This window comes from Oncorhynchus mykiss, chromosome 25, assembly GCF_013265735.2.
Source record: "Oncorhynchus mykiss isolate Arlee chromosome 25, USDA_OmykA_1.1, whole genome shotgun sequence".
In the NCBI taxonomy this organism is placed as follows: domain Eukaryota; kingdom Metazoa; phylum Chordata; class Actinopteri; order Salmoniformes; family Salmonidae; genus Oncorhynchus; species Oncorhynchus mykiss.
This window is the reverse complement of record NC_048589.1, coordinates 18,561,257-18,577,513: the sequence shown is the minus strand read 5'-3', so window position 1 is coordinate 18,577,513 and position 16,257 is coordinate 18,561,257. Positions and strand designations below refer to the sequence as shown.

At 43.1% G+C, this 16,257-nt stretch overlaps 1 protein-coding gene across 1 annotated transcript in view; it reads right to left on the bottom strand.

Moving 5' to 3' along the window:
* Positions 1 to 16,257, bottom strand: part of LOC110505504 (ryanodine receptor 3) — a 163,015-nt gene that overhangs the window by 123,585 nt on the left and 23,173 nt on the right. The window contains exon 2 of the mRNA XM_036962270.1: positions 6,297 to 6,416. Coding sequence (XP_036818165.1) covers positions 6,297 to 6,416 — 120 coding nt within the window. The remainder of the gene's footprint in view (positions 1 to 6,296; positions 6,417 to 16,257) is intronic.

The following is a 16,257-nucleotide window of genomic DNA, read 5'->3' as shown; positions in this document are numbered from 1 at the left end:
GTGTTCACTATAATGCATGGGTGGGAAAACTTTTTGGCTACACAGATTTTTTGGGGGACTGACTTGTTGTGAAAATCAATTTGAGGGCCAGAAATTGGGCAGTTATTTGAAAATACAGACCTTCAGGACTGGCCTGGAGTTTTTTATTACTCACACCTCCCTTGGGCCGGATTGAATAGGCCATAGTTTGCACACCCCGGGCATAATGGCAGAGCACATCCTGTGCATTAGAGTAGTTGGCTGAATCATCATCTCATCTAAATGTTGATTGACCATCTCATTTATTAAACATTGACTTTACAGTACAGACGTGTATTGTTGATTTAGAGATGGGGGGCTTCATCTCTCTGGTGGTCCTACCATGGGATAGCTAACAGGGAAGAGCAGCTAGCCATAAATCACAATCAACTGCTTATTCATTGGCTGATTGATGTCACAGTTTAAAGTGTCAATTAGCAGTTGAAACAATAACAAAGTTAACTCCCCACTACTGTTTTGGTAAAAAGCGGAGGGATGGGGCCAGCTTGCTCATAACTTGCAGATAGTTGTTGACACATCAACTAGGATTAGGGGGCATGGCAATTTGTGACTTGTTTTGGTTAACAGTGGCTGTATCGGAGAGGGAGTGGTTTCACCTCTGCAAAGCAATCAGTATTAGTGTTAGTACTTCAGTCTCCCCTGGTTTCTCCACGGCAGCTGTAAACGGTGGTTGTGTCAGTGGCTCCATACCATGCTCTCACTTCAGTATCTTACCTAGTTATTTTATGATGATCTAATTTCTGTTCTTTAGTAGCTTTGGCAACTATGTGTGTTTTCTATACCTGTTGGTGTTTCTCCCTGTAGGCTTTACAGACACTCCCCACCCCTTGGCTGCAACCCTTCTAATTTAGTGTACCCTATGTGCACAACCCATGTGGAATTATGGGTCTCTGGCAGTGTTTGGAACTGACGATCTGCGGTCAAGAATGCAGAGTTCATCTCCCTTGACTTTTTGGCCCCGATGAAGACATGGATCACCCCAGAGAACACTGCTACTCCAGCTGATCTCTCTTCATCTGACTACTTTTTCTCTCATAGTCCAAGAGCATCTGGTAGTTGCGGTGGTGGCACAAGGCTACTAACTTCTCTTAACTGGAGATTTTCTCCCTCTCTCATGCTGTCACTGGTCCACTCAAGCTTAACATTGTTTTCATCTATCGCCCAGCAGGTGCCTTGACACCTTCCTAATTTCACGACGATGGTTCACCGCTCTTCGTACTTGGCAACTTCAACCTCCGGACGTCTGCCCTCGATTCATGTCTTTCCAACTCCCTCTTTCCACTCCTTGCCTCTTTTGACCTCATCTTTATTAGAGGCTGTTTGCCTACTAATCTCACGACAATCCTCCAAGTCTCTGATCACTACTTTGTTTCCTTTTCGGTCTCCTTTTCCTCCAACCCTAGTCACTCAGCCCCTACCCAGATAGTCATGTGATGGTAAAATCTTCGCTCTCTCTCCCACTACTCTCTACTCTTCTTTCGTATCATCTCTCTCTTCTGTTAAATGCTTCTCCCTCCTGTCTTCTGATTCTGCAGCCCTACTCTCCTCCCTTTTCCGCATCCTATGACTCGCACTGTCCCCTTTCAATGAGTGACTCATTGCGAGCTTACAGAACAGGGCTGCAGGCATCTAAGCGAAAATGGAGGAAAAATACATTTCCGCAAGACCCATCATCCTTTCACTCCTTCTCTACCTTCTCTTCTGTATCTGCTGTAAAATCCACTTCCTATTAATCTAAATTTCAAACTTCTACCTCTAACCCTAGGAAACTCTTTTCATCCTTCTTCTTCCTTAATCCTCCACCCTCTCCCTCCTCCCTCTCTGCTGACGACTTTGTCAACCACGTTGAAAAGAAGGTTGACGACATACACTCACACAAAACTACCCAACGCCTTGAGCTCTTTCTCCCCTTTCTCTCCAGATCAAATCCTGCGACTAGTGAGGTCTGGCCGCCAGAAAACCTGCCCACTCGACCCCATCCCCTCCTCTAGACCATCTCTGGAGACCTTTCACATTCCTCACTTCCCTCATCAACTCATCCCTGACCACAGGCTGTGTCCCCTCTGACTTCAAAATGGCCTGAGAAACCTCCTCAAGAAACCAACACTTGACTCATCTGACATCAAAAACTATCTTTATTTTATTTTTTTACACTTGAGAGTGTGGTCTCTGACCAACTTGCCTGCTATTTCTCTCAGAACGATCTTCTTGACCCTAACCAGTTCAAGTTGGGTCACTCAACCGAGACTGGCCGCTACTGTGTCATGAAGGCTCTCCACCAAAGCTGACTTTCTCTCCTCTGTTCTCATTCTTCCAGATCTATCCACTGTGTCTGCAGCATGGTGTCCCCCAGGGATCGTTTCTCTCTATACACCAAGTTACTCGGCTCTGTCATATCCTCACATGGTCTCCTATCATTGCTATTCGAATGAAACTCAACTACTCAACTACTCTGCATGCCTCGCAGATATCTCAGCCACCTCTGGTCCCTTGACCCTCCCAGCCCAGTCCAAGATGTTCTCTGTCCTGGCACTACAATGGTGGAACCAGCTTCCCCCTGAAGTCCTGACACCTCAATGGTGGAACCAGCTTCCCCCTGAAGTCCTGGCACCCCAATGGTGGAACCAGCTTCCCCCTGAAGTCCCTGCCCATCTTCCGAAAGCACCTGAAACCCTACCTCTTCCATTCACACCTCACCTCCCATAAAAAAACTGTGTCTGTGTCCCTACGCCACACAAGTCGATTTGTTTCATCACTAGGGAGGGGGGCATCCAAGTCAATCTGATCATTCTGATCTTGGGTTGTGGTTGTAGTGGTAGTTGCATCATTTTCCCCCCTTCCTCATCTCTTATCCCTGGGGGATGATGGTGTTTCATACAAACTGTAACACCAGGCAATGAAGACAAAGTGGCAGACAGTGAGATCATCCATCACACCTGTCTAGTGTAATTACCATCCATTCTTGGATGGAAGCATCCGGACCTTCCCAACTGCCTCTCCTTCAATCCCTAGGTGAGTGCTGTGGGGTAAGGGTAAAGAGGGGGAATACTGTAGCTGTGCAGCGCATTCATAAATCACCATCACCCCAAAACGCTCTCTCTCTGTCTTACGTTCTGTGTCTGACTTTCCGGCCTCACTGAAATTAACCAGAGACCATGTTAAATGTTTATGACTAAAATAACAATCCATGAGGAAATATCCAATTAGCCTGTACTGTCAACAGGCTCTACTATGGGAAAACAATCATGCCATGTTACAGTAAAAGAGGGATGGGACTGGGGAAGTGCTGATGAGGGAGACGACCACTGGCTTCACTGTGTAATATTGCCACTTGGATATCTGCAGCGCTGCAAAGTGGCTTCTTTGATGTGCCATGCTGCAATGCTTTCATAGACCTATACAGCAGTGTTCTTTTTCCAAGTACAGTTGAAGTCGGAAGTTTACATACACCTTATCCAAATACATTTAAACTCAGTTTTTCACAATTCCTGACATTTAATCCTAGTAAAAATTCCCAGTCTTAGGTCAGTTCGGATCACCACTTTATTTTAAGAATGTGAAATGTCAGAATAATAGTAGAGAATTATTTATTTCAGCTTTTATTTATTTCATCACATTCCCAGTGGGTCAGACATTTACATACTTTCAAATAGTATTTGGTAGCATTGCCTTTAAATTGTTTAACTTGGGTCAAACGTTTCGGGTAGCCTTCCACAAGCTTCCCACAATAAGTTGGGTGAATTTTGGTCCATTTCTGCTGACAGAGCTGGTGTAACTAAGTCAGGTTTATAGGCCTCCTTGCTCGCACACGCCTTTTCAGTTCTGCCCGCACATTTTCCATAGGTTTGAGGTCAGGGCTTTGTGATGGCCACTCCAATACCTTGACTTTGTTGTCCTTAAGCCATTTTGCCACAACTTTGGAAGTGTGCTTGGGGTCATTGTCCATTTGGAAGACCCATTTGCGACCAAGCTTTAACTTCCTGACTGATGTCTTGAGATGTTGCTTCAATATAGCCACATAATTTTCCTTCCTCAGGATGCCATCTATTTTGTGAAGTGCACCAGTCCCTCCTGCTGCAAAGCACCCCCTCAACATGATGCTGCCACCCTCACAACATGATGCTGCCACCCCCGTGCTTCACGGTTGGGATGGTGTTATTTGGCTTGCAAGCCTCCCCTTTTATCATCCAAACATAACAATGGTCATTATGGCCAAACAGTTCTATTTTTCTTTCATCAGACCAGAGGACATTTCTCCAAAAGTACGATCTTTGTCCCCATGTGCAGTTGCAAACCGTAGTCTGGCTTTTGTATGGCGGTTTTGGAGCAGTGGCTTCTCCTTGCTGAGCGGCCTTTCAGATTATGTCAATATAGGACTCGTTTTACTGTGGATATAGATACGTTTGTACCTGTTTCCTCCAGCATCTTCACAAGGTCCTTTGCTGTTGCTCTGGGATTGATTTACACTTTTCGCACCAAAGTACGGTCATCTCTAGGAGACAGAACGGGTCTCCTTCCTGAGCGGTATGATGGCTGCGTGGTCCCATGGTGTTTATACTTGCGTACTATTGTCTGTACAGATGAACGTGGTACATTCAGGCATTTGTAAATTGCTCCCAAGGATGAACCAGACTTGTGGAGGTCTACAATATTTTTTTCTGAGGTCTTGGCTGATTTCTTTTGATTTTCCATTGATGTCAGTCAAAGAGGCACTGAGTTTGAAGGTAGGCCTTGAAATACATCCACAGGCACACCTACAATTGTCCCAAATGATGTCAATTAGCCTATCAGAAGTTTCTAAAGCCATGATGGAATTTTCCAAGCCATTTAAAGGCACAGTCACCTTACTGTATGTAAACTTCTGACCCACTGGAGTTGTGATTATAAGTGAAATATGAAACAAGTCATTTTCTTAATTTCACTTCACCAATTTGGACTATTTTGTGTATGTCTGTCTATTACTTGAAATCCAAATAAAAAACACATTTAAATTACATGCAACAAAATAGGAAAAACTTTTGCAAGGCACTGTACCTAGATCCTTTGATGTGAAAAATGTGGATTTTGTTTAAAACAAATGAAGCTTCACTCAATCCATCATTATATAACTTGCAGTAATTTTGCACTTAGTGGCACAAACCACACTGACAAAGTACCAGGCTGCATTACAGCTTTGAGCAATTATAGCAAACAACCACAGTTTGTTTATAAACTAGTCAAGCAAAACAGCATGGTGTAACTTCTCCAAATTGAGCATTATCATTAAACTGGAGGCCTGCTGAGAAGTACAATCAGGAAAAAAATTATACACGTAGAATCTAGACTGACAATTATACCAATAGTTATACCAATAACTTATCACAGGCATTTTGCTGATATCGTTCATTACAATAATGGGCCTATACTAGAGAAATGTAAAGTTTGAAATTAAATAAGTTTGCTAATATGGGTTTGTAAATGGGACAATTGATGGCTTCAACCATCAAACTAGTAGTAGGGTTGCTTAAATTATTACAAAAAAACAATGGTTTATCGTTTATCACATCAATTCAGGCAATGTATTGCTATATGGATTTTTGTCCATATCAGGCAGCTTTATGATGTGGTACAGTAAGCTGTTTCCATGTTGCTCTCAGTCTGTCCCTGGTTTATGAGTAGTGACTGGTTACGTGTGGTTACGTGTGTAGACCCTGGTAACGTAAAGACCCTGGTAACGTAAAGACCCTGGTAACGTAAAGACCCTGGTAATGTAAAGACCCTGGTAACGTAAAGACCCTGGTAACGTAAAGACCCTGGTAATGTAAAGACCCTGGTAACGTAAAGACCCTGGTAACGTAAAGACCCTGGTCATGTAAAGACCCTGGTAACGTAAAGACCCTGGTCATGTAAAGACCCTGGTAACGTAAAGACCCTGGTAACGTGAATATGTGCTTCCCATGCAGCTTTGCTGAGCCCTGGGATTCTCTCATCCCACTCAATGGACACTATGGAGAACACCTGAGAAGACCCCTCAAATACACCCTGTTTCAGAAGCGTATTATCTACACTCAACTGTATGAGAATCAGCCACTCTGGTGATGATACCACATTCAAAATGTTTGTTTCCGGTAGGAAATCCTGGATTATATCTTGGAGCTAGAGCCACTCTGAAATGCTGTCTAATTTTCTTTGCATAAGCTTTCAGTTTGAGAGAAACAAACAATGAATAATGTCACAGGCCTATTCCTCTTCACAGTATGTAGTCTCTCTGTGCCTACCTTTGCCTCTGACGTGGGTTCAAGGTAGCACAGTCGATTGCCGAGCCCCTCTGCTGTCAGGCAGAACTTGCGATTCTCCTTGTGGATGCAGGCGACACACTGGAGCACCACTTCATCATCCTGTCAAGACAACATTTTCAGAGTGAGAGGAGGAGAGAGAGGAAAACCACCACTACCCTCAACAGGAGCCCACCAACCACCTGTTAACACGGGGAGATTCTTCACTTCTCTTTGAATCTAGTGTGTAGTTATGACCTTTATGGAAACGGGAGATTCAACTCCCCAGACACTGGACAGGTAGATAGGGAAGGTCATGCACATTGTACTTAATTGTCGAACATTACAGTTCATGTCCTACTGGTTGAAGATTCAGGCTCCACCATATATTCTCAATTACCCAATATTCCAACAGCAAAATAGGTACCTTAAAATATCAGGGAAATAATTTTTTTCACCTTTATTTCACCTTCAACTTTATCATGGTAAACTGGTGAGGTAAGATTTCTAGTCTATTGCTTTTCAATGAGGTCATGGTGACACACCATGCAGAACAGGAGAACAGGATGACACAAATGCTGAAGAAAAGGACTACCTACCCTGAGGAGTTAAAATGGATGACTGACATATGTTCTCCTATGTAGGCTCTCTGTTTCTGGCTGTTCATTGGGAAGTCTTCTGCCAATGTGATCAAACAGAAAGTATCCGTCCGGGATTCCTTTAAGCCTGCCGAACATCCTTTGGGCTATTTACACTGTTTATATAGCACAAATGAGGCTGAAGTAATTGATTGGAGAGTTCAGGTTTAAAAGGAAATAATGATCTAGCTAAATGTCGAAATGTATGCTAAGGAGCATCATCAAGCATCTAGCTGTGTTTTGCTTTGGGCTGGATTTGCTCATGAGACAAGAGACTGATCCGTGTAATTTGCAAATAAATTCATTAAAAATCCTACAATGTGATTTTCTGGATTTTTTTCCCTCATTTTGTCTGTCATAATTGAAGTGTGCCTATGATGAAAATTACAGGCCTCTCTCATCTTTTTAAGTGGGAGAGCTTGCACAATTGACTAAATACTTTTTTGCCCCACTGTAGCATGCATTTTACTGAATAAATATATCATTTGGTTTTATTCATAGACCGATTTGGAGTCAGTACAGGTACTAATAACAGCTAATAATGTATTTTCACCAGAATCACCACATTCTAGTCATCAATATAGTTATTACAGCTATATGCAGGAAAACTGCAAATATCCACTATATCTAGTATAGCAATATCAATATTTTCTTGTTGGAAAACTATTTTGGGTTATTTCGGACTGTATATTATAATTGTATGAATGTTATACAACATAATCAATATCAGCATAAGAGCATATAAACATCCCTCGGCATTTGGTTAATGAACATCTCTGTTAGAGAATTACTGAGCAGTTTATGAATGATTAACAGGACGATTATTCACGCCTGTTTTACACTAGTTCTATACACATAACAAATGGGAATCGCTCTAGAAATAAATTACAATGTTAAAAGGATGCGAGTCATTAAAGCTGTAAGCAAGTTCCATTTGTACTACAGTAATACTGCAGCGACCCTAACCACATCACTGTTGAATGTTCAGACTGTATCGTGTCATTATGCTAAAGTATACAGCTTACTGACAGAGCCCGCAATCTGAAAATAAATATAATCAAATGCCCTCGTTCTGAAAATGTTGTGATTACATTTACAAGACTCGCCGGCAGCGTAAACTGTGAAATTGATATTATTCTATCCCCAGCGTAACAGGCAGGCAGAATGGCTGATGTTGTTGCTAACTGTGCAGCCGTGGTAGCAGTCCAGAGCCGAGCGGTGCAGCAGCATTCATCCCTGTGTCGCTGTGTGTCTGAACATCAGTGTAAAAGGCAATGTGACAGGCCCCGAGGTCTTAAAAAACACTTCAGACATGTTTTCAAGTTGTCTATGTTCACATTGTAATAGCTGCCAGTGAGGAAATTATCAATCCATGCATGTTATGGCGCTACTGCCTACAATACCTTTTCCTATGCACTCTTTCCCCTTTCATGATATGTTTAAGCCTTGAGGACAATAATTATAGCAGAAAATATTGGTTTTGGACATATAATGGCCAATTCAACTACAGCATACAAAATAGTACAGCGGATGCTGAGGTAACCTTTACCTGACCCAGTCTGGTCATGGCTGACATCAACACCATCATCCCAGACACCCAGGACCCACTCCAATTCCCATACCACCCCAACAGATGACACAATCTCTATTGCACTCCACACTGCCCTTTTCCACCTGGACGAAAGGAACACCTACTTCAGGATACTGTTCATTGACTACAGCTCACCGTTCAACACCATAGTGCCCTCGAAGCTCATCAATAAGCTAAGGACACAAAGTAAACACCTCCCTCTGCAACTGGATCCTGTACTTCCTGATGGGCTGGCCCCAGGTGGTGAGGTTACGCAACAACACATCCTCCATGCTGATCCTCAGAGGTGTGTGCTTAATCCCCTCCTGTACTCCCTGTTTGTTCACCCACGATTGCGTGGCTGTGCACGACTTCAACACCATCATTAAGTTTGCCGACGACCCAACGGTGTTACTGTAGGCATGATTACCGACCACGAGACGGCATATAGGGAGGATGTCAGTGACCTGGCAGTGTGGTGCCAGGACCACAACCTCTCCTTCAACGTCAGTAAGACAAAGGAGCTGATCGTAGACTACAGGAAACGGAGGGCCGACAACATCCCTATTCCCATCGACAGGGTTGTAGTGGAGCGGGTTGAGAGCTTCAATTTCCTCTGTGTCCACATGATTATGGACCTATCATGGTCCAAACACACCAACATAGACGTGAAGAGGGTACGACAATGACTCTTCGCCAATCAGGAAGCTGAAAAGATTTAGCATGGGCCCTCAAATCCTCAAAAAGTTCTACAACTTCACCATTGAAAGAATTTTGACTGGCTGCATTACCGCTTGGTATGGAAACTGCTTGGCATCTGACAACAACGCGCCACACAGGGTAGTGCGTACAGCCAAGTACATCACTGAGGCCGAGCTCACTGCCATCCAGGACTTTTATACCAGGCGGTGTCAAAGGAAGGCCCTAAAAATTGTCAAAGACTCCAGCCACCAAAGTCATAGACTGTTCTCTCTGCTAACGCAGGCAAGCGGTATAAGAGCACCAAGTCTGATCAAAAGGCTCCTGAACAGCTTCTACCCCCAAGCCATAAGACTGCTGAACAGTTAATCAAATGGCTACCCGGACTATTTGTATAGACCCTTTAAAACAAAATGTTTTGCACTTGCACTGGCTCTATGTGCACTGACTGGAATATACCCACACACACACACACACACACACACACACACACACACACACACACACACACACACACACACACACACACACACACACACACACACACACACACACACACACACACACACACACACACACTTTTAACCCTACCTTCATGTACATTACCTCAATCACATCAACACTCTCGTACCCCTGCACATTGACTCTGTACCGGTATTCCTTGTACTGAACAAAAATATAAATGCAACAATTTCCAATATTTTAGAGTTACAGTTCATATAAGGAAATCAGTTAATTTTTTAAAAAATCACCCCCTTGGGATCCAGGATCACCCACTGGAGAGCCAGGCCCAGCCAATCAGTTTTACCCACATAAGGGCTTTATCACAGACCAAAGAGTATTTCTGTTTCATCAGCTGTCCAGGTGGCTGGTCTCAGACGATCCCGTAGGTGAAGAAGCCAGATGTAGAGGTCCTGGGCTGGCGTGGTTACACATGGTCTGCGGTTGTGAGGCCGGTTGGACATACTGCCAAATTTGCTAAAACGTCTCCTGGTTTATGGTAGAGAAATTAACATTAAATTCTCTGGCAACAGCTCTGGTGGACATTCCTGCAGTCAGCATGCAGATTGCATAATCCCTCAAAATTTGAGACCTCTGTGGCATTGTGTTGTGTGACAAAACAGCACATTTTAGAGTGGCCTTTTGTTGTCCCCAGCACAAGGTGGCGTGGCAGGTAGCCTTGTGGTTAGAGCATTAACTGATAGGGACAGTAACTGATAGGTTAATGGATCAAATCCCTGAGCTGCCTAGTTAAAAATCTGTCATTCTGCCCCTGAACAAGGTAGTGAACCCACTGTTCCCCGGTAGGCCGCCATTGTAAATAAGAATTTGTTCTTAACTGACTTGACTTAGTTAAATAAAGGTTAAATAAATACAAAAGGTGCACCTGTGTAATGATCATGTTATTGAAATCAGCTTCTTGATATGCCACTGTCAGGTGGATGGATTATATTGGCGAAGGAGAAATGCTCATTAACAGAGATGTAAACAAATTTGTGCACAAAATTTGAGAGAACTACCCTTTTTGTGCGTATGGAACATTTTCTGGGATATTTTATGTCAGCTTTACATGTTGCCTTTATATTTTTGTTCAGTATATAGCCTTATTGTTATTATATATATACACTATTTCTTCTATTTCTGTGTGCAAATTTTCTTACTTTTCAACTCTGGGAAAGGGCTCGTAAGTAAGCATTTCATGGTCAAGTCTACACCTGTTGTATTCAGTGCATGTGACAAATAACATTAGATTTGATATGCTGCTGCAACTCACTATACCCCTGCACTATGGTGTGAATTACTACCAGAAATCGGAATCAGATCATACAAACATGAAGAAAAAGATACATTTAAAACATTATTTTCCTTTGTTATCAATTAAATTGATGTAAACAGCCTGCATGTCATATCAACACTTGGCCAGTGGCTACCATTGTATATGCAATCACTTTCCAGTCTCCACACTTAGACTGGGGGAGCTGTGATTTGGGCCATACGAGGCCACCATTGTATATGCAATCACTCTCCAGCCTCCACACTGAGACTGGGGGGAGCTGTGATTTGGGCCATACGAGGCCACCATTGTATATGCAGTCACTCTCCAGTCTCCACACTGAGACTGGGGGAGCTGTGATTTGGGCCAGACGAGACCACCATTGATTTGTGTCATACTGTATTTTGCCGTCAGGCGGCCCTCGTCAATCAGAGCGGTTCCCTCTCCACTCCTATCACAGCTCTGGCTGGCCCTGGCTCTGTCTTGTCCTCGTGTCTGGCAACCCCACACCCCTCTCTGTCTACCTCGTCTCTCAACCCTGTCTCAGAGCAGAATTATGTATCACACGTGCTAGGTAAGGCCCACACACTCACTGACCTCCCATCTCACCTGACCAACACAGGGTGTGAGGTAGCTGCCTACAATGGCTGGGAGGGAAAGAGTCAGCTTGGGACGATTCAATTTACACTGACTGATCTGACTTGCATATACGCAGTACAATGTCACCTGCATTTTTGATAAGGTCATTCCTAAATAGAGCACTATATAAACAACATAAGTCATGAATCATCAGTATACATGATCAAAAGTATGTGGACACCTGCTCATCGAACATCTCATATTCCCTCTATGACAGCCTCCACTCTTCTGAGAAGGTTTTCCATTAGATGACGCACCATTGCTGTGGGGACTTGCTTCCATTCAGCCACAAGAGAATTAGTGAGGTCAGGCACTGATGTTGGGCGATGAGCCCTGGCTCGCAGTCGGCTTTACAATTCTTCACAAAAGTGTTTGATTGGGTTGAGGTCAGGGCACTGTGCAGGCCAGTCAAGTTCTTCCACACCGATCTCAAACTACCATTTCTGTATGGGCCTCTTGTGCCCCGGGGCAATGTCATGCTGAAACAGGAAAGGGCCTTCCCCAAAGTTGGAAACACAGAATCATCTTGAATGTCATTGTATGCTGTAGCGTTATAATTTCCCTTCACTGGAACTAAGGCGCTTAGCCCGACCCATGAAAAACTGCCCCAGACCATTATTCCTCGTACACCAAACTTTAGAGTTAGCACTATGCATTGGGGCAGGCAGTGTTCTCCTGGCATCCTCCAAACCCATACTCGACCGTTGGACTGCCAGATGGTGAAGCGTGATTCATCACTACAGAGAATGCGTTTCCACTGCTCCAGAGTCCAAGCTTTACACCACTCCAGCCTCCACCACCCTGATTTGCTATAGTCACTGTAGCCCTATGTACTGAAATTACTTGATATTTCTGTACAGTAACAGTGAAGCACATCCCAAATCTCCCTGAACATGCTGCAGACTAAATCACTTTGTACCCGTTCTGTGAATACTGACACTGCACAGTCAAGACTGAGGTGACAGACTGAGGCTTGATGTGATAAACTGGTGACAAGTTTCTTAATCACCTCCTCCATGATCAAATCACAGGTACAGTGCCTTGCGAAAGTATTCGGCCCCCTTGAACTTTGCGACCTTTTGCCACATTTCAGGCTTCAAACATAAAGATATAAACATGTATTTTTTTGTGAAGAATCAACAACAAGTGGGACACAATCATGAAGTGGAACGACATTTATTGGATATTTCAAACTTTTTTAACAAATCAAAAACTGAAAAATTGGGCGTGCAAAATTATTCAGCCCCTTTACTTTCAGTGCAGCAAACTCTCTCCAGAAGTTCAGTGAGGATCTCTGAATGATCCAATGTTGACCTAAATGACTAATGATGATAAATACAATCCACCTGTGTGTAATCAAGTCTCCGTATAAATGCACCTGCACTGTGATAGTCTCAGAGGTCCGTTAAAAGCGCAGAGAGCATCATGAAGAACAAGGAACACACCAGGCAGGTCTGAGATACTGTTGTGAAGAAGTTTAAAGCCGGATTTGGATACAAAAAGATTTCCCAAGCTTTAAACATCCCAAGGAGCACTGTGCAAGCGATAATATTGAAATGGAAGGAGTATCAGACCACTGCAAATCTACCAAGACCTGGCCGTCCCTCTAAACTTTCAGCTCATACAAGGAGAAGACTGATCAGAGATGCAGCCAAGAGGCCCATGATCACTCTGGATGAACTGCAGAGATCTACAGCTGAGGTGGGAGACTCTGTCCATAGGACAACAATCAGTTGTATATTGCACAAATCTGGCCTTTATGGAAGAGTGGCAAGAAGAAAGCCATTTCTTAAAGATATCCATAAAAAGTGTTGTTTAAAGTTTGCCACAAGCCACCTGGGAGACACACCAAACATGTGGAAGAAGGTGCTCTGGTCAGATGAAACCAAAATTGAACTTTTTGGCAACAATGCAAAACGTTATGTTTGGCGTAAAAGCAACACAGCTCATCACCCTGAAGACACCATCCCCACTGTCAAACATGGTGGTGGCAGCATCATGGTTTGGGCCTGCTTTTCTTCAGCAGGGACAGGGAAGATGGTTAAAATTGATGGGAAGATGGATGGAGCCAAATACAGGACCATTCTGGAAGAAAACCTGATGGAGTCTGCAAAAGACCTGAGACTGGGACGGAGATTTGTCTTCCAACAAGACTATGATCCAAAACATAAAGCAAAATCTACAATGGAATGGTTCAAAAATAAACATATCCAGGTGTTAGAATGGCCAAGTCAAAGTCCAGACCTGAATCCAATCGAGAATCTGTGGAAAGAACTGAAAACTGCTGTTCACAAATGCTCTCCATCCAACCTCACTGAGCTCGAGCTGTTTTGCAAGGAGGAATGGGAAAAAATGTCAGTCTCTCGATGTGCAAAACTGATAGAGACATACCCCAAGCGACTTACAGCTGTAATCGCAGCAAAAGGTGGCGCTACAAAGTATTAACTTAAGGGGGCTGAATAATTTTGCACGCCCAATTTTTCAGTTTTTGATTTGTTAAAAAAGTTTGAAATATCCAATAAATGTCGTTCCACTTCATGATTGTGTCCCACTTGTTGTTGATTCTTCACAAAAAAATACAGTTTTATATCTTTATGTTTGAAGCCTGAAATGTGGCAAAAGGTCGCAAAGTTCAAGGGGGCCGAATACTTTCGCAAGGCACTGTACTTTCACTTCGCCAGATGTCATTTTCTCACATTTTCTTTGTACCTAGAAGCCTAGCACACAAGGCTACAGCAGAGGGCTGAGGGAACAAGGTGTTATGGACCAGGTGGATTTTACCATGCCTCAATCACAGCAGAATTAGAGGAAATCAGGTCCTACTATCAAACTCACTGTTTAAAACTTTATTTTATTAAATCTCCTCCTGAGAGTTACTTCACTACTGAACTAGTGCACTGTTCAGACTTTGTGGACTAGCCAATATATTCACTACCATAGTCTCATTCAATGCTGGTAGAATGACAGTCAGAGGAAACTATACCATTTGAATATGCAAAGTATCAGGGGGAACTGTTCAGAGATTCAACAGAAATTTTCCCGAGAGGCATCAGAGATGTGAGCGTTTGATTTGTAGTTTGAAAAGAGGTCAGTACTTCAGAGGGTAACACCTCACCACACTGACTAGGGTTGTAACAGGAACTCTGCAGGCCTACATACGGAACTCTGCAGGCTCTGCGGTGAGGAATACTTAGACAATGTACTGTATAGAGGTCGACCGATTAATCAGGGCCGATTTCAAGTTGTCATAGCAATCGGTAATTGGTATTTTTGGACACCGATTTGCCCACCCCAATTATTTTTTTTAAACCTTTATTTAACTAGGCAAGTCAGTTAAGAACACATTCTTATTTTCAATGACGGCCTAGGAATGGTGTGTTAACTGCCTTGTTCAGGGGCAGAATGACAGATTTTTACCTTGTCAGCTCTGGGATTAGTTTTTGCAACCTTCCAACGCTCTAACCGCCTGCCTTACATTGCACTCCGAGGAGCCTGCGTGGCAGGCTGACTACCTGTTACGCGAGGGCAGCAAGAAGCCAAGGTAAGGTGCGACCTAGCATTAAACGTATCCTATAAAAAAACAAATCAATCTTAACATAGTCACTAGTTAACTACACATGGTTGATGATATTACTAGTTTATCTAGCGTGTCCTGCATTGCAAATAATCGATGCGGTGCCTGTTAATTTCCCATTGAATCAAAGCCTGACAAATGGGTGATGATTTAACAAGCGCATTTGCGAAAAAAGCACTGTCGTTGCACCAATGTACCGAACCATAAACATCAATGCCTTTCTTTAAAATCGATACACAAGTTGTCACGGCTGGCTGAAGGACTGGACCAAGGTGCAGCATGGTAAGCTTTACAAATGACGCCAACAAAACAAAGAACAAAACCGTGACGCTTTGGGCTATGTGCCCTGAACAAAGTCAAAATGAACCTCCCACAAAACAGGTGGGGGAAAAGGGTACCTAAGTATGGTTGTCAATCAGAGACAACGATAGACAGCTGTCCCTGATTGAGAACCATAACAGGCCAAGACATAGAAATACAAAACATAGAAAAAATGACATAGAATGCCCACCCTAGTCACACCCTGGCCTAACCAAAATAGAGAATAAAAAGCCTATATGGCCAGGGCGTGACACAAGTATATATTTTTAAACCTACATATTTAGTTAACATTGCCTGCGAACATTAATTTCTTATAACTAGGGAAATTGTGTCACTTCTCTTGCATTCCTTGCAAGCAATCAGGGTATATACAGTGGGGCAAAAAAGTATTTAGTCAGCCACCAATTGTGCAAGTTCTCCCACTTAAAAAGATGAGAGAGGCCTGTAATTTTCATCATAGGTACACCTCAAATATGACAGACAAAATCAGAAAAAAAGTCCAGAAATCACATTGTAGGATTTTTTATGAATTTATTTGTAAATTATGGTGGAAAATAAGTATTTGGTCACCTACAAACAAGCAAGATTTCTGGCTCTCACAGACCTGTAACTTCTTCTTTAAGAGGCTCCTCTGTCCTCCACTCATTACCTGTATTAATGGCACCTGTTTGAATTTGTTATCAGTATAAAAGACACCTGTCCACAACCTCAAACAGTCACACTCCAAACTCCACTATGGCCAAGACCAA